Source organism: Rhamphochromis longiceps, linkage group LG22 (genome assembly GCF_057381845.1).
Source record: "Rhamphochromis longiceps isolate RC_006_pf linkage group LG22, R_longiceps_female_GT1.1, whole genome shotgun sequence".
NCBI classification, from domain to species: Eukaryota; Metazoa; Chordata; class Actinopteri; order Cichliformes; family Cichlidae; genus Rhamphochromis; species Rhamphochromis longiceps.
Genome location: NC_140577.1, coordinates 5,969,734 through 5,996,194, shown reverse-complemented (window position 1 = coordinate 5,996,194; position 26,461 = coordinate 5,969,734). Strand labels below are relative to the sequence as shown.

At 39.8% G+C, this 26,461-nt stretch overlaps 1 protein-coding gene across 2 annotated transcripts in view; it reads right to left on the bottom strand.

Moving 5' to 3' along the window:
- Window positions 1-5,829: 5,829 nt before the first annotated feature.
- LOC146643243 (uncharacterized) overlaps window positions 5,830-26,461 on the bottom strand; it is a 31,185-nt gene continuing 10,553 nt past the window's right edge. For both annotated transcript variants that reach the window (XM_085396359.1, XM_085396360.1), the window contains 8 exons: window positions 26,346-26,366; window positions 25,895-26,170; window positions 24,873-24,960; window positions 24,102-24,328; window positions 21,138-21,425; window positions 19,735-19,913; window positions 10,914-11,006; window positions 5,830-8,394 (listed from right to left, as the gene is read on the bottom strand). In XM_085396359.1, the coding sequence (XP_085252485.1) occupies window positions 7,951-8,394; window positions 10,914-11,006; window positions 19,735-19,913; window positions 21,138-21,425; window positions 24,102-24,328; window positions 24,873-24,960; window positions 25,895-26,170; window positions 26,346-26,366 (1,616 nt within the window). In that variant the 3' untranslated portion in view covers window positions 5,830-7,950. The remainder of the gene's footprint in view (window positions 8,395-10,913; window positions 11,007-19,734; window positions 19,914-21,137; window positions 21,426-24,101; window positions 24,329-24,872; window positions 24,961-25,894; window positions 26,171-26,345; window positions 26,367-26,461) is intronic.

Sequence of the window (26,461 nt, the reverse complement as noted above, 5' to 3'; positions counted from 1 at the left end):
AAAAGAGACACAAAAGAGTCTTCAGGTCAACTCACAGTCATGGCTAAACGCTATTATTCTGCACAAACACAAACATCAAGGGGAAGGAACAGCAAGTGAGACATTGTCGAATGCAGGATGTCAATAGTAGCAGCAGGCACATTAATAGTCCTCATTTGTATTTGTGTTGTTTTTATGTGATTCTGTTAATGGGAATTTTGTTAATTTGATGCAGCAGGAGGAGCGAGTCAGAGGGAGCATTTATTCTCATTTAACTGTTTATTATTAGTGCCTGTTTAGAGGGAACCCATACAGTGATTATATTTATAAGGAAATATGTTTCCTGTTGGTGTGTTTTTGCCTTTTATCATTATCTATGATTCGGGATAATGTTTCTTAAAAGTCTGCACTACAACCTCTAAAGCACTGAGATAATATTATGCAAAAGGACTTAAGCGGCACCGATGCCTACAGGCAAGCACTGCACAATCAACTGGAGTGCTTTCATCACTACTTCCTATTACTTCTGGGTATATTTAGGTGAACTTAAAGAATTCAAAATGTTCTCTGTGCTTTCTCGGGAAAGTAGTTACCTTCTTTTACAGATTAAAACCATTTATATATAATGTGGCTTTTCTGATATGTTTTGGAAATGTGTGCTAATCCTTTATTGAAGTTCAAATGAAAAATACTTGAGTTGAATGAAGGAAACGGAAAGAGTACCTAAAAAAGCAGCGAGACAAAAATATAAATTTCGTGATTCGCTCTGGGTTGAAAATTCATTTAATTGGAATTATTCATTCATTACAGAAAAAAAGAGGAGCTTTACAGAAGTATGTGCCATTATGCCAAAAGGTCTCAAAGGTAATACAAATAAGCACATGTTGTTGTTCCTTCAAGCAAACCAGGCTTGTTTATGGCAGTACACTGAAGTATTGTTAGAGTCAATGACTACATGTGAGACCTGAAAGACCTGATTTGTTTTTCAAATTAAAGCAAGATGTTCATCAGAAAAGAAAAAACAGAGGAAAGCAATCGGACCAGAATTCCTGGTATCATTCAAACAGGTACAATCATGTCTCCTTGAATCGTTCTGTCTCACTTCCTGTGACCTAGACTCACAATATTAACACAGATTTCTATGTTTCAGTGTTTTTTCTTCACAAAATTAGTCAGAACTCAGCACAACCTGCATATTTCTCACATTTTTACTCCAAAAATGCAGGCTAAAAACGTTAACCTGCTTAAAGACTGTTTTGCATCAGACATTAGAGGCTTGCCATTCAATTACTTTCTCCGTTTAACCCCACTGCTCAGCATAAAGAGAGACACTTCACTTTCAAATCAGCTGATAAAAAACAGTCACCTTCTAGCTTTTAGTGTAAAGTCCACGGAGACAAAAGATCACAGGGCGATCAAACTGAAAGAGAAAGTGAAACGATCCCAGCACGCTAAAAAAAAAACAACTTCAAACACAGTCCTAAATAAAACATTAGAGATGTGTTTTTGCAGAAAAAGCTACGGTAATATCGACAATGACAATACTTCTGATGGGCTAAAACAACAAGGAGGATCCAGTTAAGCTTCAAGAACCACCCTGACTACCTGATCCTTTTAAGCCAAGGAGATAAACACACAGGTAGACTTAATAAACAGACCGGGCATGATGAAAGGTGCACCCAGTGTCAGTGTAATATCCAGTCACATAAACTAAACATCTGTAATACAAATTTTAATGCCACTTAGAGTCAGATCATGCATTTCAGATTTGAAATAGACATCAACTTGACAATTAAGAATTTCAGTCTATGCACATTCAGCTGTGTGTTAAAGGAGAACACCAGATCAAAGGCAATCTCATTTTAATGCATGCCATTTTATTTTTGTCAAAAACAAAAATGAAAAAGTTAAATATGATAAAAACACATTTCAAGACTAAATCAAATAAAGGCAAAATTCTTCAATATTTCACACGTTTATCATTTATTTCATACTGGGTGTTAATAAATGCAACAAACATCCACTTCTGAAGGAAAATCAATTTTATGAACATATGGCAGAAAAGTACATGTGAAAAAGCACTGATATTCATCCTCAACTCACACTCGCAGCTGAATCCCTGCAGTGAAAGGTGACTTTTTTTGTAAGGTTAAGGAGGATCATGGGAAACAACAGCCACGAGTTCACAGTGAACTCTGGTGGCCGGCTGTACAGAAAAGTGCAGTTCACATTATTATTATCAATATTAGGTCACGTCTGCTGTCCCACAAGCAATCTACTGGTCGGCATGCTGCAGTTACACTAACTCTTAGGTATACTCGGACAGCGGGTATAGGCTATAATATCAGAGTAAGGAGAAATACTAAGCACAGATAGACTAGTTTTTTGGTGCTCAATGTGATGCTATAAAAAGCCCAGACAATGAAAGTCATTCATTCAAAGGAGGTGAGTTTTTAAGCATATCCACTTCTCTCCTCTGAGATCAAGTACATTTATTTCAAAGTAAAGACATTTATTATATGATTTTTTTTCATACGTACATTTATTAACCTTTTCTTACATGAAAAACATCCGCAGGTGCTGGGAGGCTCGCGATAGGTCAGAAGTTTGACTACAAAACAGATTTCAAGCAGAAAATGGTACACCGCATTTCTGAATAATTCACAATGCTGCTCAGAGCCAAAGTGCTGCCGAACCGGGATCAGTTTGTCCAAAAGATTACCGGCAACATTAGCGTGGTAAAATATTGCACTCAGAGTGACGGAGTGATAAGTGCTTTCCAATTAGTTTCTCCAATTATCCGTCATGAATCAGAGATGAGACTAAATTCAATCACAAAAGCCACTGATTTGAACTGGAGTGAATTAAATTTAATTGATGTGAGAGTCAGAAGCTGCAGTGAACAGTAGTGTGGATATTTCGTGCGAGAGCGTATTTCTGTTATGATCAGAGGTATTAGCGCACTGCCACACTGCAGACATCATTTCGTGTTTTTTTTTATTACATTCTTTGGATTTACAGAGAATAGTAGATTAACAGGAGAGCGAATCTACCAGAACTGAAAGAACATTTTATTAAATCTCCCCCTACCCACACACGGATCAACACTTCTGTTCTGAGAGGCTTTGTGAATAGCAGCTCAGATGTGTAATGAAAGAGAAAACATCAGACTGAGGATGAATGACAGCAAGTGAAATCCTTTCATAAAGCCTATGTCAGCCGTGATTGCCTGAACCTAAAGTTTTATTATTCCAGCAGGCACAGGCTGCGATCCAAAGGAGGGCGGTGTCCTTTCACCCTGCCAAGCACAAAGTGCCCTCCAAAAGAGGCTTTACGATGCATGTTCGATCTGAAACCTTTCATCTTTATGAAGTAAAACGCATTTGAGAAAGTATGCTGCTCTCAAAATTGAAGTACACAAAATAAAACGTCAACCAGGATCTGAAATATCTGCACGTAAATGTTAAATCTTCCTGATGAATGCATCTCAGATATTCTGATGTGATAACTTCATAACAGCTCAGACCGAACAGTAAGCATAGCAGGCAGATATTTGTCTTGAGCAGTATCTGGGGCTCCACAAAGGACTCCATATATCTGCTGAATATCTTGGCAGCCTGTGCAGCATATATACCCCGCTGTGGTTAAATGGAGCTTTTTTAAAAAATTCGACTTAGCATACAGCAACATTTTGAATAATATGCTAATTATGTTTCTTGTGCCACAGTAAAACTGCAACACGTCTGGCAGCACGACAAGAACAGCATCCTAGTTAAGATGCATCGTTTCCATCTAGCTGCTAGCTTTGCAGATGCCAGATAAATGGCTTAAGCTGTCTCTAAGGAAGGTTAGCCTGTAAATTAACAGGCTGAATTATCTGAATCTTGGTGGTTACGTGCAGCATGATCACAAGAGGAACGTGTATCTGATGCTTTAAAGTTGATAAGCCCTGGCCTTGGTACAGGATGCACTTCATGTTACCTTATCACAAACCTTCAGACACTCTGTAACTTAGAAAAAAATCCCAACTCTGCTACTAGTTAATAATTATATAAAACATGCAAGCAAACGATGCATCAGAAATCATTCACAATTTTATGTCTCTCTCTCTCCATATATATGAATATAGTGAATTGTGTATATATAGTGAATATATATGCTACGTCTAAGTGTCTGGTATCCTTTTTCCCTATCGTGCACTTAAAATATACCACAATGCTCTACTAAATAGTGTAAGTACAACTACTACAAAAGATGCCATCGCACGCTGTGCTGAAAGGTAAAATGTTCTGTTTATGACACTGAGAAAATCAGCATTAATACCCAAAATACTGCCAGTTTATTAAGCTGATGCTGTTATGTTTTAACTCTGTGACAGCAGCAGAGAGTCACCTGACTGATATTAGAAGGTTTGATCACAGACAGCTGTCTACACAGAACTTCCTTTACAGGCATCAGCTTATAACGAATGAGTGAATGATTTCAGGCACAACCAGAATCACCTGGGACTTTCCTGGAGTTACAAATTTGGGCAAGAAACCAAAGAAGCGTGCGCGTATTTATGAGAAACAGATGCGTTTCTTTACATATCATCAATTTATTATCCTGTAACTATATCCTACTGGCCTGCATTTGGTTGGATTTCTGGAACTTTATGTGAATCCGACATTCCTGCCCCGGTCTCGGAGGCAGTGCGAGGTTAAATCAACAGCGCTCTTGATGCTTTGCACCCCAGAGGCGGCAGAGTCTCTGCTGACATCAGCTTTGATGAAAGGACTTCACAGATCACGACCGAGGCCCAAACACACAAACATGGCATGAGCTACGAGTCTTCCCAGCTAAAGGCATAGTTTTCTGCTTACTGTCGATGTGTGGTTAAAGGATAAATGCAGCTTTTTAATAGTATAAAATCTTGCATAAGCCTTGCAGTAAGAAATATGTTAGTATTTTCACACTATACACATGCAGATCACATATCTGTATATTTACAACTGTGAAAAAAGGATACCTAAGTGAACATGATCATGTTAGGATGTGCTACGCCTGATTCCTCTTTCCTGTGGGTGATAGTAATGTGTAAGTGCTATAATACTAATATTGCTTTAGAATTAATTGAAACTCCACTGACCATCAATTTGCTCACCTAACAAGAGTTTTGGAAGCCCCTCAGTTTACACATGAGCAAAAGCACATCCATAGAAAACAGCCATATAAAATCATTCAGTCACATTAATGTAGGGCACACAAGTCATTGTAAACACATGACACTGAAATACGCAATTCAAACTAAGTTTTCCTGAATAAGAAGGGAACGAGCTAATAAAAAGTCTGTGTTTGCTAATCACCTTACTGTATTTACAATAGCTGCTTCTTATCTTTTACCCTTTTTAAATACAGTATGGACCCTTTTTAACATTTAAAAAGGGATTACTTGTTAAATTTTGTGCTTTTCTTTGCCAGGCATCGATTATCTGCACCTGTCTGACAGCTATTAGTCACCCTGGGAGGTTTGGATCGTAAATCTCTCTTTTCCAGTTGACATTGATTCGGTTACAGCATGAGGTAGCCGTACTGCTAACAGCTGTCAATGGCAGCCATAATAGTGATATCGAAATGTGGACTCGATGATGAAGATAAGCGTGGTTCGGGTGTGATTCAGAGGGTGGAGCGTGTGCCTGATGTTTCCGTGACACAACCCTGGTGGTATCACGGACTGTCAGGCCCTGCGGAGGACAGGACATGCCTGGACGCCGTTTCATCAGCGCCGTGAGATGCCTCGTACTGCGGTGTAAATCAGCTTCCAGTGACCTGGATTAGCCCACGAGCTCCTTTCAGAAGCAGTTGTTAGGATGGAGAGAGCTTAATCTAATTGACTCTGTTCATGCTTCTTTTAAAAAACTTTTTATCTGCCGTCACTTATTCCATTTCTCACCTGTAGCGTCTGTGTGTGTTCTCCCACAAAATGTTTTGATTGCTCTTAAGTGACCGCTAATTTACCAAACCTCCTCATGTGAAAAGAAGCCCCTTCAAAAGAAGAAGAAAAAGCTGATTTTATTCAAGGATGTAATTTAAAAGAGATTTGACTACATCTCCAGCCCATTCTGTGGCCTCTTTTTAAAATCACACTTTTTAAGCTCAAATCTGCAGCACGATTTCACAATTCGAATGCCCTTGAATGGATGAAAGGTGGCCGTGCAGCACTTAAACTTAAATATTGCTCTTACTTCAGTGATTGAACAGATTTTTTTAGCGATGCCTTTGTAACATTGTAACATTGTAACAGCTAAGTCAACAACACTGGACTATCATATAGTGAATTATGTGATAAGTTGGGATTCATAAAGCACAAGCAACAAGTTTAACTCTTAATTTGTGATTTGTATCTTCTCCTCTTTTTAATTTCCTGTTTTTAATTGGTTGAATTGACTCATTCCTCCATACGAAGCACTGAGTGTCTAATAATGTTGTTTCGGTTTACACGAACCACCCCCTCCACACACACACACATTTCCACTTCTCACGACTTATTCAGTCTCCTTCTGTTGAGGCTGCGGGCTGCATCGTTATCGCAGACTGATCCAAACTGTGCCTTTCCACTCACTTCATTTTGGCAAACAACCGGGCTACAATAATTGGAGCACCGTGAGATGGATTGGGGCTGAGATGAAAATAGGGGGCTTTAAATCATGCAAGTCATTTATCTGTTCGCCGAATAGAACACTGTTCCATCTCTGTCGTCTCTTTTATCACCGCTCCTCACTCGACGGTGTCCGTGAATTGGTCCGTCTGCAAAGAGACCGAGAATCCAATTACGTTCTCAGGAGCCGTTCCAAAAGCCCCAGACGTGTTGAACGCTAGTCTCTGGATTTTATTTTCCTCTGACAGGGCTTGTGACAACTCCCTTGGGTGGGTAAAACAGATGAGGACAGTTTCTGCAGTTAGTTGTTTTTCCCCTCTTTTTTTTAGCTTTTATCATTAGTGCGAGTGAGATGAAGTGGACGTTTAGGCGGTTTTCTCCAGATGATGCCTTGAATTTGGCAGATTTGACACACTGGATATAAGAGAAAGGGAAACAGCCATCTAGTAGTAGGGTACTCAATCTAATCTAGCTTGTTTCACTTTGCAGGTTTTTGAGAAATAATACCTCGAGTAGATTTTTCTCTGGGTAAATGACTGCTGAAACAAGCACTTTTGTCAGAGATGTGGAGGCGCTCTCTGACATGCTTGTACTGTTAATAATAGAGAGGCTGCGTGTGGGTGGGCTGAAATGCAATCATCACTGTGTTTGTCTGATGCAGTGAGAGCAGACAAAAGTGCTGTCAGAGGCAACGCATTGAGATTCGCCATTGGAAAGGGAGACGCTCTCTGCTGTTATTGTCGTTAGTAGGCTTGGTCCTAGAAAATAATGTCTGATTCCTTGACGCGCGCTGGCTCTACCTGTCAAACTGTCACACTGCTGTCGCCTTTTTTTGACCAGTTTTCACAGGAATCATAATCATTTGATCCCCTTCAGCCGTTTCCCTAAAAGTGATGAATGTTTTTTACCCTTTTCGTGTCATCACAGCTTCTTTTGTGAGCCTATGCTTCTTTAGCAGGCATGCAGTCTACTCTAATGTCAGCAATGTCCTGTAGATCTGAACTATGATAGCTACTCTAATGTTTAATTTAAATGCATGCATTTTCCAGATGCACGGAGCTGCTTTTGATACAGCTCGGGGGGGTTCTATTTTTACCTTTCATTTTTCAGAGCTTTAAATTTTGCATTGTGCGTTTTGAGCATCTGCTGCTTTAGTTATTTTCTTCTAGGCTAGGCTAGACATCTGGATCCAAGCTTTAACGTTTGTCTGTGATGTTGCTTCAAATGCAGTGACGAAGGACTTGATGGTGTGAGATATGATAAGTTCCTGCCAGACGACTGTGGATATGTTGGGAGAGGTGAGCTTAAAAAAAAATACACCCTGGTACTCCCTCTCAGGTGCTCTGGGCCGTTTCCTCCTTCTGCTCACCTTCTCCACTCTCAGCCCCTCCCTCCGACTTGGCCGTATCTGACTCAGCAGTGCCTCTGGAGGCGGTTCCCGGCGATGCAGCACCACGGAGGCTTCCATCAGGGGTCGCAGCTGCGAGCGAGTGAGGATTAGAGATGGGGCTCAAGGCAGAGTCAGGGGTTTGGCTAGCGCTGAGGTCGCCATCAGGGACCACAGTGGCCTCCAAGCCCTCGGAGTGCGATCCTTCAGAGATGGCTGGAGGGGAAGCGGCATTCAGCAGGGGCTTGTGGGAAGCGTAGGTCATCGCAGCATCTGTGTCGCTGTCCAGTGGGAGGCCAGAGCTGGTGAACTCGACTCCGGAGTCACTCATCTCCAAAAAGTTATCTGAGTTGAGAGTGTGGTAGCAGCCTGGTTTGGACACCTCGAGGCCCTGCATAAAAAGAGGCAGAAGAAGATGAAAGGCAAGATAAATATACAATTCAGAAGAGTTAGGATGCAAAGTAAGATGAAAGGAAAGATAAAGGAGGAAAAGAAGAGTAAAAGAGGAGAAAGTAGGACCCAACAAAAGATGAAAGTAAGACAAAGTAAAGTTGAAAAAAACAACAACTAGAAAGTAGAGAGGCGATAAAGCAAAAGAAAGCCAGGTAGAAGGGTAAAGAGGAAAATATTATACAAGGACAGAGGGCTGAGATGAAAAGACAAAAGAAGCAGGAGTCGAAGCGAGTACAAAACAGATACCCCCAACAGGGCGTAGGAGACGAAGGAAGGAGGTGATATAGGATCGAAGAACGGAAGAAAAACAAGTGGTTAAAATTTAGGTCAGAGGAAAAAAGTGAATAATTTATGTACATTTCTCCAACCGTATTTATAGACTTACCTCACCATCTCCTGCAGCCATCCCTACTCTTATGTTACATGGACACAAACAAAGAGGTGCAGCAAAATGATAAAGAAAACACCCGAATAGATCAAATCAGAGTTATACTAAATGTTTGGCCTGTAAGATGTGGGCTACACCTGCTTTCAGTGTTAAATGTAGAAATCACATTTTCATTGTTGTTGTTCCTGAGATTCAAAGCTCTCTGTTGTCACATGCATGTTGATGTAAGACAACAAAACTCAATTTAACATTAACTGTAAGACATGTTTGTAACAATAGACTAAATTTAATTTAAATTTTATCCAGATGCTGCTGCGTTGATTTTTGAAACAACAAATTTAGAAAAGAACTGTAGTTTTATTGTGATATTCCACGTTGGAGAGCAAGAATTCCTGCGGGAGCTTGAATCAACCGTTTTAAAGGACTCCCTGAACCTTGACCACTTCACTTTCTTTACTCCTTTATTGCAGTTATAAACTTGAGTCTAATTTGTTCCACTGCCGAGTGCAGCGTGTAAGGTCGATTGCATTTTAATTACTCTTGGCACTGAGGTGACATTTTATAGCAGGTAGTTTCTGAGCAATCTCAAACACAAAGATGGGCAATGATGTTTCTGTCTTTAAATCTTTTTTAATCTTTTTTTGATTAATATATTACTTTGAGCGCAAACTTTTCCAAAAGTACACCAGGTGTTGGACATTATTAAGCTTCAGATTGTTCTCATAATCAAGATCAAGACTTCAGTCTCAGACGATATTGCTCTAATCGTTCTTGTATCTACAGCTCTTATCACTAACAATTATGTAACCTATACAAGCTGATGGTGAAACTCTTCTTCTGTTGACCTATTAGCCTGATTTTCACGCCAGGACCAAACAACATCGCACAAAGATAAGAAGCTGGAGCCCAAAAATGCTTATTCATCTGGCTACACACCAGTATTCTTATTATCCTTTATTAGCTGAACAAAAATGCATCTAGTTTTAGGTTTACACTAGTCAAAAAAGCAACATGAGTTTTATATCATGAATATTTGAATATGTTCTCCGTCTTTGTTTTAATCCATTTCTCAGCATATAATTTTAAACCTTTACATAACACAAACTTGAGTAGTTGTTGGTTCCTGTTGATTTTAGTCAATGGCAGGGCCGTAATTTGTTTACCGAGTACAAATACGCTCACTTCAACTCCTTAGAAAAGGTTCAGTTTACTACATTATTATGCCAGTGGTCTCAAAAATACAAATAATCAGTGTGTGCACAACACTGTGATCAGTGTCATCATGCTGCAAATGACAAAGCTGCTCCAGGCCAGTTTATTTGCATGCCAGATGCCGGCGTGCAGGTCTGAACTGTTGCTGCAGCCTTACATGACCCTGAGAGCACCACGTCTGAACTTGGTGAAAATGTGACGAGACAAAGATCAGCTGCTCCAACCTGTACCTCTCTGCCAGCCATACAGCTGCATCCCAGGAAAATCTGGAAACACTGTCAGAGCAGAAAAGGCCCGAGATACTCAGGGTCGATGTAATCATCACTGGCAGCCACAACCAATGACCACTGCACAGCTGCAGGCTATACCCAGGAATGCAGAGCAATTCCTTAGCAGCTAATCGTTACACTTGTGCACTGCACAGATGGCTGACTGCTTGCTTCACATCCACAGACCATCATGTTAAATGTCTCATATATATATTTTTTATAGTGTTGGTCTATAAAATCTAATATAGCTCAAACTTTGAATACGAAAGTTAAAAAGTTAACACGCCACAAAGTTCTCCAGCTGGTCGTGGGGATTGTACAGTTTTATGAGCACGTAAGAACCATGAGAGTGAATAAAGCTCAGCTGTGCAACAAACTTGCCCATTGAAAGCCAAGATGTGAATCATCTTTCTCTTCATCTGTCTTTCAGATTATGTGTTACTATGTTGATGCATGGTTATTAAAATATCTATGAATTTGCAGCTAAAAAACCAAGTTTGAAGCTGTGATCTTTTAATTTCTGCTATGTTTTATTTATCATTTTAACATGTTTTTGCATTTTAATGGCTTTTTGTTTCCACCACTGACCTTGATGGTGACCTCTGTGCTCTCCATGGGTTTATCACACATCGACTGTGTCAGCGATTCCTCGGTGAACCTGCTGTAAGCCTCACGAACCACCTGCAGACACACACACAGAAAGACACATACAAACATGCAGGATGCATGTAAAAATCGACCCTCAACAGCAGCTGTTTACACATCGTTTCATCATACATGTTTTACGTTACTACAGGACAATGACACACATACACAGGCTACATTTAACTGCACAGAAAGCTCCTAAACAGATTAAAAAGGATCCTTGTGTGACATGACAGAGAGCACTTCTTTGTCTTCATGTCAGGGATGGAGGTTGAGAGGAAACAGAGCCCAGGGGGGAGTTACAATATTTCACAAGTGCCTATTCACTTCAACTGCAGGGAAGACAGCATGGGGGCAGATTGAAGATACAGTAGATGGACTCAAGGTGCACTCTGAAAGTTTTAAAAAGGACAAGAAAGAGCCAGATGGATGTGCTAAAAAAGAAGGTAAAGCAAGAAAAATCGGGATGAGTGGAGATGTGTACAAGAAAAGTGTGAAGGCGTAAACAGGAGAGGTCTGTGCATTTTAAATAAACTGTCCATTAGTCAGCACAGTGGAGGGATAAGGACACAGACAGGGAACGGTGTGGATTACAGTCGGCATTAAGCAAACGACTGACTTTGTGCTTAGAGAGAGAATCCTGCTGAGGAGGCTGTGCAGATAAAAAAGATTAACTTCAAGATCCTTTATTAATTAAATAAAATCATACTTGATTAAAACTTGGTTGGCATCCACTTCAAGGTAGTCTTTCTGGTAAAGCTGGTACTCTTTTGCTTATTTTTTCAGCTCCCACAGGAACACCTGTTCTGATCACTTCAACTTGTGGTTTTATAGTGTGCACCGTATCTCTTCTAATAAAATCTGGGAGACGGATGCAAAGCTGCAAAAAGCCAAATCTGCCAAGAGCAATGGGCGGGCTAAACATGGAGGACTAAACATTTCCACCTTTTTATTGCGCTGTGTGTCAGCAATGACGTGACGTGGCACAGTGTGACTCGAGGAATTCATGGTTCATCGAAACAGTTTAGAAATGTATGAGAACATGACCTTCAAGAGTATAAAGAAATTTTATTGCTTTAAAAGTTACTGTTATGGTTGGACTCGCAGAACTTTTTTATCATGCATGGAAATTTACTGTTGTTTGTTCTGTGGTGTTTGAAGGGTAAATGATTGAAGGAGCACACTGCTTGTCTCCAGTTTACAAAATTTAAAAAAAAAATTCCTTTAAAATATCCGCTAAACATAAAAAGGATGAAAACTTTGACTTTTTTTTAACTTTTTTTGAATAAATGCAGCTGATATGTTAGCAAGAAGTTCCATATCTGATGTCTTTTTACCAGCGAGGGAAGCAAAGAAGTAGTACAAATAGAGGGGGAGGAGGGGGCTGGAAAGATAAACATGGTATTTGACAGACAGCAAGCAGGAGTAAGATAAACGTCAGTAAATGTGACAGAAGAGACTTAAAGTGGAAGAAATAATCAGCAGATAGTGAAGATGTAGAGAGGAGAGCAGGACGGTGAGATGGATGTAATAAAATGCAAAGGATGAGACAGGCGGTCAGGTGAGGTGATGAGTCAGGCGTGATTGATCTGAGCTTCATGTCGGTCTCTTGGGTTAAGTCTCGAAAGGTTGCTGACATCCTCTCACGCACGTCTGAGATCTAACAGCTACAAGAAAATCCATAACAGCGAGGCCGCCTGCTGTCATCTCAACCTCGGCTGTCAACACGCAAACACACATCAAGCTCACACACAACACCACAGCTTTAACACACATTAGAGATTAACACAAATGTACAGTACATCACTGGTGATCACAAACAAAACGTTAGGACTCACAAACATACACTCAGAAAAAGTAACCGCACAGAGACAAATACAGTGAGGGCTGGAAGGCTCTGCTGCTTTAACATTTCTCCCACAATCATCAGTAATCATGAAAAATTGAAATAATCACAGGTCAGGATGTGTTTTATTGGTAAATATTTGTTAGAAAAGGTGCAGGGAAATAAATGCAGGACGGCCAGGAGAGCACATCAGGGGAGAGGGGCTGAGATAAAGACTAAAGGGAGGGCACGACTATATAAGTACAGAGATAAGATACAGGTGAAGATAAATAGAAAATAAAAAACTAACGCTAAAACTTTGAAATAATATTCTAAACTTGAATGAACGAGGCAGAGGGAAACCCAGAAGGCTTGAAGACACAGACAAAACTGAGGGAAAGGAAAGAGCAGGGAAATACCGATAACATCATCAAGTCATAAACCACAAACACAACAACACAATCACAAAAATCAAAAACGTCAAACACAAGGAAAGCAAAGAAATCCAAACTCAAAAGCAACTCAAATTTTTAACGTCCTGATTAAAATTGAAGCAACAGCAGCTGATATTTATTTAACAGTAGTGAGCTGTAACAGTGACTGTAGTGTAAATGTAGTTAAAATAAACAGAGCGAGAAGAATCACCCTTTGATGGAAACTTAATTAAGGCTAAATTAAGGATGTTTTTTTATTTTGAAAAGCATCCATGACGCGGTATTTTTAGCCATCTTTGGTGAGCAACTTCAGAGCTTTTGTCCAAGCAGCTGACAGATTTTTTTAATTAACACTTTAAGAAGTGATATTGCTCAATAGCGCCTTAAATCTGTAAAGTCTCAAATGACTTTTTGCAGCTTTAAGTTGTAACTGTGAACAGCGTCGAAACAATTTCTTGTTTTTTGAATTGGAGGGAAACGAGTTTCCCCAATTTGGATGAAAAAAGTGTCCAACATATTCTAGTTGAAATTACATATTGCTTCATAAAGAGAGTGAGTTTTTGTAATATGTAGCATATTTTTAGAAAACCTATGTTCTTGTAATGCATAACTTTACTGTTTTAAGCCTAAATTGAGACTTGAAACAGTTTTACATGAGAACATTTCTTGGAAGGATTGTTAGATGTTAGATAATAAATCATAATTGAATGTTCCACATAATTTGTTTCTTGGAAAATGGAGGGTTCAGGCCAGCAGCCTGCTATTTATCTGTTAAAACCAGGGGAGAGTTAATCCCTTTAGGAGCTTGGCTTCGAGGCATAGCCTGAACTTATAAAGAGGAGTAAGACTGTAGAAAGACCGAGAATCACAGCTGTGGTTTTTTGTGTGAAATCCTGTTACAATCACATTTCCTGTGCATGTAAAATATGTGATAAAGGAAAAGTCTTGACCTGATTCACGCTTGTAAGATTTCTTTCTTTCTTTCTAAGGAGGAATTCCCCCGACAGGATCCAGAACACAGCATTTAACCATTTTTAAACTTGTTATACATAAATAAATGAGCAGAATGTTACACAATAAAACAATGTTTTTTAATAAGACTTTAAATCAGATCACTTTACAAACCTGATAGATTACCCAATAAGCACACAAACACATGCTTAACTTGATTTACCTGTGACCTGGAAAATTACAGACTTTTTCACTGTATTGCAGTTTTGTGTCTCTTTGAAAACACTTTCTAATTTACAGCTTGTCACATCCTGATACAGGAATCCATTTTTTATTGAACTTTTAACCAGGGCAAATATGATTGTTGAGATTTTTCCGATGCACAGGGAATTATAAGAAAAAAACTGCATCAGGAGAGAGGCAGGAGACAGCACCAAGGCAGGGTCTCCAGAAGGAGTTGAGGGGATAGAAAGAACTCTTTCATTTAACCTTTTCTGTCACTTTTTGGTTTGATTTATGTGTTAGAGCTACTGGGTTACCTTTATGAGCAGCCTCCATTTTCACTACGTAAAAATATAAATATTGGGCGATCGTGGTTCAAGAGTTGGGAGTTCGCCTTTTAATCGGAAGGTTGCCGGTTCGAGCCCCGGCTTGGACATTGTGTCCTTGGGCAAGACGCTTCACCCGTTGCCTACTGGTGGTGGTCAGAGGGCCCGGTGGCGCCAGTGTCCGCCAGCCTCGCCTCTGTCAGTGCGCCTCAGGGCAGCTGTGGCTACAATGTAGCTTGCGATCAACAGTGTGTGAATGGGTGGATGACTGGATGTGTAAAGCGCTTTGGGGTCCTTGGGGACTAGTAAGGTGCTATACAAATACAGGCCATTTACCATAAAGTTTAAAAAAAAAACTTCTGTGACAGCTGGGATCAGCTCCAGCCGCCCACAGACCAGAGCAGTTAAGAAAATGTATGTATAAGACCGAGCTCTATTAGTAAGAAGTGTTATGGATTATTTAATATTTTATAATGAAAAACAAAAGTCAAAGCCAAATTATAACAACAGTTTAATGTGAAAATAAGAAACTTACTTGTGAATAATGTACGGTAAGCAACTGGAAGAATAACGACCGGGCATCAAGTGATAGACTAATTTTTCATGACTGGTGTCATTAAGGAGTAAATGTAAAAGCAGCAAATAAATGGGGGGTGTCTCACATCATGTCACATTTTAATTTATTACTTTGCATCACTCGAGAAAAATGAACACATAACACTGAATGCAGATAAACACGCACACATTAAAAGGAAACAACTGACACACACACACACTTTCTGGGCTGTTTGGCTGCACAGGTAAAATTCTCTACACAACAACAAACAAACAAAATACACATACAATGCACACAACTCTTCAACACTGCCTTTCTGTTAGCGACTAAAACACACAAACAGCACGTACACCCACAAATATTACACTGCATATTTACCTTGTGATTCACGCCACACTATAAAACACCACCGAAGAAGAAGAAACGTGTGCACGCTTAGCTGGCTGGGTTTTACACTAGCAGTGAAGCTTCAGTATGAGCAGTTATCATAACCACACTGTTTATGAGTAACTGCAGTGCTCTGAGGTTTTACCAGCAGTGGGGGAGAGAAGAAGCGGAGGGACGGAGCGGGAATATTTCACTGATGCTGGAACCAAAGCGCCACACGTGATATCAGCGTGACTTTCTCAAAGTTAGAAATTCCCAGCTGAAGTTACGCCAATATTGAGGAGGTTAAAGCCATCTCAACAGGTCATTCAATCACTATACTGAAGTTTAAAGATCCCCTCCAGACATGTGTGCAGACTCTGTTTAAAAGAATGATTCGAGTCCGAGTTTTTCCCTTAAAAAAAGGTTAATTAGCCTCCTGGAAATGCCTAAAATGACATAGTCGCCCTCCGTCTTAATGGGAAATCCTGAATTTATGAATACGCAAATGTCTTCCGCTTCAAAATTGTAATACTTTTGGCCTATAAGGTGTCTCCTATACACCACTGAAGGGTTATTTTCAATATATGTGCAAATCAAACCTCAAGTTTCCACATCATGCTAGTGAAAGTCATCTATTGAACCACAGCTAACTTCTAGTGTAGCATCATCATTCCTGCTTGAACACCTTAAAGTTATATTTCCAGACAAACTTTGAACACTGGAGGCAGAGCCACTAGTGAAAATAAAATTTCTGAGTGGAGGGAAACTTTAAAAAAATCAAAGTTTTTTTTTGTTAAAGCAAGTAAAGCTGTTTCTGTTGTTCCCAAACTCAGATGGAGCCAAGCAGAAACAGCCCTCCTCTTCATCAACTGAGATTATTACTTGTTTTAAAAAACTTGAGACTTAATAATGGATTAAATGACTTGTTAAAATGGGCATTTCTAGTGTTTGCACCCCGACCTGGCTCAAAACTGTGACTGAAATCCTGCAAGACAATTCCTAAAGTTGGCTGAGCTGTGAAACCTGAATAAGATATAACATCTAAACTGATTTTTCTAATTCAAATCTCATTTTTTGACAGTAAAAACAGAGGAACTGCCTAATTTTGTACGACCACTGTGGAATATTGCATTCTTTACCCCATTAATGTAGAGCAATCAAACTCCATCCACATAATAACCTTATAAAGTGAATTAAAAAGGATGCAGCTCAGTCACATGACTACTGAAAGTCTGCAAGGATCACAGAAACAGTTTGTTCCAAGTCGTAGAGCCAGATCCACTTACGGTAATTTATCGACTTTTTGTCAAATTAGGTCTTCGATCAACCTCTGCTTGTTCATTAGGATTGATAGCAGTTTCTCTCGTGTCCAGGATTTATCGAGTGTGCCAGTGCTCAATATCTTTAATGGCTTCATACAATCTCAAACACACTGAACACATCGTTTTTGAAACTGTCACCAATGGTCGGGTCGCACAAAAGCCAGTTGATCAAGGAACTTATTTGCCACAAAAGCAACACATCTGTTCAGACACCAAAACGAAGAAGGGGGAGCAGCAGTAAAAGAGGCCAGAACGCAATTCTCTCACCAAGAAGAGGCTCCGTGTGAGGCTCCTTAAAGTAAGAGGGAGAAAACGCAACGCACATGCATCAGCGTTAGCCGGGCCAAGAAATCAGAGACATCCAGCTGAGAGCATGAAGGCCTCTTTTCACGCTCATACTTTCAATTCACTAAACACTCATGAAGCTGAAGCAAGATAAACAACATTAATGCACCATAACAGTTTTCAATCTAACATCTTAAATATTTTAAAAAACACAGAGAGCATAAAAACCAGTGCGTGCATTTATGTTTCTGTGATGACTGGAAGATACCTCATATTTTTATTTTTGTCACATTGTCATTGGTTAGTAAAGCTAAAATGTATTTGTGGATTGGGGATCGTGCAGTAAATGCAAAAAAAACCCGCCTACATGGGCTAAAGACATGTCACCTAATCTACAAATAAAAAAAGTAACTGAAATGTGAAGCAGCGCTAAGATTAAGCCATAAAACATTTAGATTTTTGATGAGAATCCAGCTTAAAATGCAAAATCCGAAACATTAATTATCCATCCATCGTGACACAACTGTGAATTTAGCCTTTCCATTAAGTAATTAATGTGACATATTGTTATTGTAAACATTTGGTATCCTCTAATAGGATCTGCAGGGCCATCAGTCTCTGTGGCTGTAGCTGGTTTGTTTACAATGAGTGAGCCATCTGCCTGCAGCAGGTTTTTAATTGGTCCAATCGGTGTAAAGGATCATTTAATGGGGATTCTGGGCAGCAAAGTGTTAACGCTCTACTAGTTTTAATGACCTCACAGTCAGCTTTTAGTTAAAACAGTGAAAAATTGTTATTTTCTGTCTAAATTAGTTTGAAGCTGAACGATTATCCCTGCCAACTATTTTTAATTACATCAAAAGACTGAATTCTTATTTCTTCATTTATCAGGCAGACTGATTTAAGCATTCACTGCCTTTTCTATTAAATGCTCATAAAATTGATCTGAACATTTTCCTCAAACAGTTTAGTTGCTCATATCGAACCGGCGTCCCCTCGGCACAGCGATCAATTTCTGAGCGTGATGTTTAGGTGCTTTCTATAGGCGAGTCATCTGTTTGGTGTGTAATGGGGTTTTAATGGGAATCCATAAATTCACTTGGTTAACAAACCGCCTCCTGGGGACGCCGGGTGAGCAGCCGGGGTTAACTGTCAACTCTTCTAAATCATCCAATCCGTCAGTTGATCAGCCGGTAATGAGCAGGTGAATCAAAGAAAGCGAGGATTTTAAAGAGCTGATTGGAAAACAGTCACCAGTTTGTTTTTGTCTCTGCAGGCTCAGCATAATTAAAATATATTTTATTCAAAATTGACATTTCAAGAATGAGAAACAAAATAATAACCACAGCTCAAAAAGGCTTTGTGTTATAACTACTTTTTAAAAACAACACAGACTCTCTAAAGGCTGATTAACGGCACTAAATTACTATAAATCATGAACAAATCAACTGAAAATCAAGTTTTTTTTACCTGGTGGGTTCTAAACAATTTCTGCTCCAATTAAGAGACATTTATTATGGATTTGTCTTTTTTTTTTAATTATTAAAATGAAACTAATCATGAGTATCGTGCACAGTGCAGTCTCTAAAAAATACCACAGCCCAGAGGCATAAAACTCTGTGCAGACTCACAAATAAAACTGTGTGAATGCCCACAGCAGAAAAGCATATTTATAAAGGCATCTGTGTTCTTTTACATTCTTAGTCATTATGAAATGTTATGCACATGCACAAGCCTCATTTTGGTTCTGGTCTTTAGCAATAAATTCATCATTAACATATAAAAGTCACTCTTTGCACCTCGAGCTATTAATGAAGCAATTAAAAAATCATTTGAAGAAGAAGAGGTGGAGAAAAGGAGATGTGGATTCACTGGTCTCACTTCTGCAACTGTGCAGTTCAGAGCAAAGGACTCTGGCAGAGGTCGGTAAGTATGTAAGCTACAGCTGTGTGCAGTACCCAGAATTCATCAGTGAATAAGAATAAGAATCGTATGATAACAAGAAATGGAAGTAAAAATCACAGTTTTGCAGTATCAGGCTTGACTTGCTACTTGCTCCAAAATCATATGTATACATGGTCCGATGTCTTTATGTATGTCTTAATTTATCAAAACTAGTTTTTGTGTGTATGTGTATTTATGTTTATAAAAAAGGTGTGCATGTTTTTTTCTATGTTATTTAAATTCGGGGTCCTTTTGTCTGTGTCAGCATCCCTGGATATCAGTTTTGGGAATGTTCCTTTGTAGTTCAATTCCACTGAGTCGTCCTCAGCAACGGTGATCTGTTTAATTTGGGTGTGAACATGTTTGCCTGGTGCAGCACTGGAGGGGAGGAAGCTGACCAGCTGACCATCTTCACTCCCACAGCAGGAGCAGGACCGTCTGCCTCTCCCTCCCATCACAGACATCACTGTCCTGCTGCTCACTTTCTTTTACACCACCAAGAGAAATAAAGAACTAAAGATGGGGGTTACCTGTCTGAAAGCCTCGCCGTCACTCTTGCCAGCCTGCTGAGCAATAAGCGTCAACTTCTTGTTCTTCTCGTTCCTCTTATGTACTTTATAGATGCAGGACAGCAGGCACGCCAGCAGCATGAGGGCAACCAGGCCCAGCAGCGCGAGGATGGCCAGAGTCAGGGGAGGCAGCTTATAAGCTGAGCGAGACAGACGAGGACGGGTAAGGAAAAAACAACCATGGCGAGTAATAATGAGTCTTCTGTGACAACAGGAATGATGCTTCAAAACCCTGAAAGAACAGATATCAGCTTTCATCTCTGCCTCCTTTAAATCTCATCATTTTCTGCTGTTAACACGTCAGTCATCCGTGCACATGTGCCGGCAACATCGCCCGCATAAAACTGATAAGAAATAAATAAGCATTTAACATCGTGAACTATAATACAGAAAAACACAATTGCAGAGCCATGATAAATATCATGCGTTTTCTCCTCAGCAGGAATTAAACGATCCGATGTGGGGATTTAAGGTGCTCTTATCCACTTGCATTTATTATATTTATAAATATTACTCACAAATGTTAAACTGGAAGTATTAAAGTAAAATGTCACTAATTTATTTATTATTCATTGGTTTCTGCTCTTCTGACTCCCTTTGTATTACACTTTATATAAAAATAGAAATACATCGAGGGCACGCAGGCACATAAATGTCAGCAGCCTGCAGTGTTGTACATCCTTCAGCATGTTATTGCTTAAATTATTAATATTTATGACTACACTGTGACACAGAAAGACCAGCTTCAGTGTCTGCTCTTTAAAAAAGGGAAAATCAGAAATGAATGTATAACAGCTGTATGTAGCCTCTGGACCTGAAATGCTAAGCTGCAAAAAATGCAGAAAAAAATGCTTTTTTCATTTCCAGCAGGGGGCGACTCCTCTGGCTGAGGAAACTATCTCACAGCTCAGTTCATCTATGACTCAGCAAACACTTTCCTAATGAGTTTTTGATTTGAAATGCTAGCTTCAAGTCTTATTTAATACAACACGAGGTTCTTTTGTAATCTACGGTCCCATTAGCTGCAAAAAAGCTGGAAATGATTTCAGGCATCATTTGTCCTTCATTTATCAGTCAGAGGCACTTTCCTCTCTCTGTATTGATTCTGATGCTCCAACTTCTCAGCGTGAGTTTGAATACGATAAAAGTTTGATGGTAAGCCCGGTGCTCTGTCTCTCTTTGCTTCCAGCCTTTGTTCATGTAGTTCATGTTGTATTACACTGACTTGCAAACATGCTAGCAGCCCTCTCTGTGTCTTTATTTGCATTTTTACAATACAAAAATTATGCTAATTAGTTTATTATGCTTGTTAGCCAACAGCAATACAGAGCATGTTGTTCATTTAAATGTGTTTTTTCACTTACGGGCTACATCTATGTAGACAGCAGCTACAAGATGCCCAGCCAGGTCTGTCACATTGAAGACACCCGAGTCAGACACTTGGACCTTCTTCAAGGTGAGATGTGAACCCTCCACGTTCACCCTGCCCTCCAGCAGCGGGTCCATCGGCGTCACCACAACCCCCTCGTCCACAATGGCTCGGCCCCGACTGTCTGATTTGGGCTTGAAGACGACGTTGACGCTGGAGTAGGGCAGGTGGAGCTGCATGTTGAAGTTGTCTCCATAAGCGAGGTGCTTGAAATACAGGTGATCTGTGGCAGACCAAAAAACACACATAGTTCTGTGTGTGTGTTCAGAGAAATTTAAACTTGATTTAACCTGTTGGAAGACTAATTTTTCTAAATGCAGCAAATATAAAACTTAAATCTGATGCTGCTCACCACAATAGCATAAACACAGGATATAAATGTGTCACCACAAACGTAATCATATGATTCTAAGCCAGCCTGCATTAGTGGGGGTCTGTGGATGCCCTGCTGTCCTAAACCAAGACAAGGGGTCAGCAAAATAGTTGTCTTTAAAACAGACCATTGTGCTGCACTGGTGAAAATTACATGTAAACATGTGGAAATGTTTAATAATAATAAAACAGGGATGTTTTCCCAGATTATCTTTAGGCCAGTGAGACCCAGGGTTGTATGTCTTTTGGACTTTTTAAAAATCTTATTAAACAATATTCAGTTCAATTAAATTCAATTTTATTTATACAGCACCAAATCACAACAACAGTCGCCTCAAGGCGCTGTACCTATTACAGTAAGGCAGACCTTACAGTAATACGTACAGAGAAAAAAACAACGATGACCCCCTACGAGCAAGCACTTTGGCGACAGTGGGAAGGAAAAACTCCCTTTTAATAGGAAGAAACCTCCGGTAGAACCAGGCTCAGGGAGGGGCGTGGCCATCTGCTGCATGGGATGAGAGAAGGAAGACAGGATAAAAGACATGCAGTGGCAGAGAGCCAGAGATTAATATCTGTTTGGTTTTCTGTTTGAGTCTTTATGTCTTACATTATCTTTTTGTTTCTTACGTTTAGTTACAGTTACTGCTCGTACAAAAGTATTAGTTTCCTCGGGTTCTTCTTTTGTTGACTTCTCATTTTGAGTTTACTGTTGTGTCTTCAGTTTCCCAGTTTAGTTCCTTTCTGTTTTAGTTAGTTAGTTGTGTTTTAAATTTAGTTTTACTTCACTTGTGTCGTTCTCCTGATTACTTTCACCTGTGCTTTGAGGCTCAGCTGTGTCTAACTCCCTGATTAACCCTCAGTGTCTGTGTTTATATAGCCCCAGTTTCCCTTCGTCCTTTGTATCAGCAACTGTTAATTTTCCCTCTTAGGTTCCTGCAATTGAGTGTGTTGAACATCTGTTTTGCATTTTGAGCCTCATTTATGAACTATGACATTCCTCCAAATAAAAAAATTTGTTTTCACTTTATTATTTTGTGTCTGTGAGTCCTGCGTTTCAGTTCCCTTTCACACCCCCGACAAACAGCAGTGGGCAGGAAGGACCCCACTCTGACTTGGTGGAGCACGGAGAAACTATTGAGTATGAAGCAACATATCAATCATTCATTCAATGAGTCTGCTGCACTGAGGCTGGACTGAAACATGGGATGAACTGATTAGAGGTTAATGAGTTTGGTTAATGAAATTTGGTGGACATTCATCCTCCCAATGAGATAAATTACTCATGACATTGAAACACAAAACCACACAGTTATGAAAAAGAACATCTATATTACTCATAATAAAGTCTCCCACGAGGCTTAGCCGTATATTGTTATAATACTAGTTAATTAAAATGGTACATAACTACATTATCTGCATGAAAGTATGCAAATGTTGGCATTTAGCTCAAAGACCAGCCTCACAGAAGCTCTCGTGTTGCTGTAGAAACTCAGCGGTGTTTTAATTTCAGTGATATTTATCAGTCTTCAGTTGTAATATTTTGGCTCTGTAACCTTCACCAAAGTAAATGTGTTTTTGATTGAGCTCAGAATCCCTATAGGTGGGTTTAACCTTTTTTTTAATATATTTAATAAAGACTTTGACCTTTTCTGAGATTAAGGATTTTAAGACAGTGGCACTCAGCCAACATGACCATTTAGCGAAAATCTAGGAAAACATGAAAAGCACAAAAAGCAAATCACTTATTAAAAACTATGGAGGCTTTAATAAATGACGGGCACATCGAGCTACTCGGCTACTTAACCTCTAGAGACCCTTTTTCTGGTTCCAGGACATATTTATTAAGAGAAAATTGGAGACTGCCAATCACAACACAATAACTGAGGAGGCCATCTGTTACTACTGTGACTGCAGTAAACACAGGATTGAGTGCTTTTTATTTCCTCAGGAACATATCAGAAGAGCTGAAGTTAAGACTTGATTAAAAGCAGGTTCAGTAACACCAGCTGAATGATTGTCTCGTGGCTTTTTTGTCACTTTTGATTAGGTAGAAAAATATTGCAAAAACTTTATAATCTCTATTTCAAATCACACTCTGAACTAACAATATTTAAAATTAGCCTTACTGTGCATCAACAGTTTTTTTCTTGCATAGAGCCCAAGGTTACTTATTTTTACCTGACACTTTATTTTATTGACTAAATTGGATTTTTTTCTCCTCAGGCAAAATTTTATAAGTGTAGCCTTAGGCTTGTGTGGTTAAGAACTACACACACAAACCCCAGTTGGGGGCAGAGTCACTGCAGGTGGGCCAAGCAGAAAAAATAATACATGAAGTGCAAATACGTTCGGGGAAAATAAACAAGAGCTGTGGTAGAATTTAAGTAAAATACAAAGAAAAGAGCTACTGACTGACAGGAAGTCAGAGGCACAAAGCATCTGCACGCACACAGAATGACTCACTTTAACACAGAGTGATCGATTAAAGCCGACAGGATGCTGTAAAGCTCAGATCTTCACTTACCTCTGACATTCAGGCAGGTCCGAATCTTGACTTTGCCTTCGCTGTCTTTTACTGTAAAGCTGCCTTCATCTGTCATCCTGACCGAGTGCAGCACCACACGCTTCTCCGACACGCTGAGGCGTTTCATGTATTCTTCTGCCAACACACCCGTCTGGTCGTACAGCACCACAGGTGGAGGCTCGGTTGTGTACTGCGTCTCTGACTGATTAAGTTGAGACGGACTGGGCCTAAAAATTGTGAAAAATCAGAATAATACAGAACAGATAAAGTAACACAGTGACTGCGATTAAGGATGTTTCCAGAGATGTTAACCGCCCTGTTTCTTCTTCTCTTTATTAATTCATTTCTGGCTTATTTCAATACGCAATAGATGTAACACAGAAGGAGCTGGAGAGCAGCCTCTGTATGTGTTTTATTGTTATTCCTTTGTGTGTTTCTAGTCGTCCCCTCTCTCTGTCATGTGTGTCTTTCTGGTTTATTTTTGGTAACTGTTTTTCTTTGTATGTCTTCTGTGCTTTTACTTAATGTTTCCCTGGATGTTCCCACCTGTTTCCTAATGTGTGATCAGTCCTCTGTGTATACAGCCCTTTGGCCTTTGTCACCCACCCATCTGTTATCTCTAGATTTCTGCTTTGTGTTCCCTTTTTCTAGATTTTATGGCTTTTGTTTTTAACCATTTCCAGGATCTTCTCATCACACATTCAAAACATTCAAACAATCTGTAAAGAAAATGATTCCAGCTTTGGTACTGATTCACTCTGATGACCATACCTGAACTCCAGGGTGATGGGTCCTTTAATGTTGCTAAGATGGATGTAGTAGGTTTCTCCGTATTTGACAATTTGCTCCAAAGCGCAGTCTGATCATCGACACACAGAACAAACAGTCAAAGATGAGAAATTTGTCATGTTGTGGCAAAAGTCACCTCAGTGTAAATATTAAACTCTCAGGAGAAATCTCAGTGAGCCCAACCCTCTCATGTCCTCCTTCACTACATCCATGAATGCTCGGTGTCATCTTCCTCTTTTCCTCCTGCCTGGCAGCTCCATCTTTACCATCGTCTGTCCGGCATATCTACTATCTGACTTCTGCACGTGTACAAACCATCTCTTGTTTCTCTGACTTTGTCTCCACCTGCTTAACCTGAGCTGTTCCACTGATCTCCATCTGTGCCACCTCCACCTCTGGCTTTTGTCTTTTTGTCAGCTCCAAACAAAACCCAGCAAACACACCACCTCTCGCTATCATCTTCACTCTTGCTGCTATCCTTTAGTCATAATCACTCCTGACACTCGTCTTCACCCTTCACTCCACCCTGTCAGCGCTCTCTTCTCGCCTCTCTTCTGCACTATTGTCAACATGGGTCCTGTATCTTCATGTACGTAAAGCACAGTGTGTATCTTATCAAGCTTATATCAAGTAAAGTCACTTTTATTTACAAAGCACATTTTTAAAAATGAGATGCCCCAAAGCACTTTTGAGTCATCTAACATGACGTGTTGCGTTTCCTTTTAAGATGGTGACTAATTTGTATTTTCTGGCTTCCTGCAAGTAAAACCTGGTCTTCTTTGTGTGTTTGAGTTGAACAATCTTTGCTGTAAGACAGGTGAAATTTAAAAAATCAAGACCGATCATAGAGGACATTTATAATTTCTTTCACGGTTATACTGCCGGCCTGCACAGAATGTCTCTTTCATATTTCGTATCTCTTGTGTCCAGCATTTTTCCTGTTTCCAAACCACATTTTAAAAAATCTAACTTAAAGCACATGAAGAAGACAGAGGGAGGCTTACCCTTGACGATGAGTTTGAAGTGCCTTTCAGTGTTCGGATTGTTTGTGTCCTTGATGATGTACGTGCCCTCGTTCTGCTCCTGCACGTCTTCCAGCACCAGGTAGCCCAAAGTGTTGGAATAGGAAATGTTGTGATTCACCACTTTCCCCGCTGTGATCAGCGGCATGTCGTAGGACTCGCTGGTCGCAGATTTAAAGATGACCTCGCTGCCATTCCCGCGTGGGACATCGATGTGGACGTCCTCGCCAAAGAAAGCTGTCCTGTGTTCTGTTTTTACTGGTAGAAGCAATCAAGATGTTTTTATTAGATATGTTGAATTACTCTTTTTGTTAGTTTTTAGACTTGGTTTTAACCTGAAAGCACAAACACTCTTTCTTTGTCATGTATATAATATAATAATCCTCAAAGAGCGTTCTCAGGCGTGCATTAACATCCAAACAACCATTTTTACCTTTTGCAGATGCTGGCAGGACTGTGGGAAAACAACAAAAGATTAGTTTAAAATGAGTTTATTTGAATGCGCGTTTCTTTTTAGTCTGCTGGATTATACAAAAACCTTTAAATCAT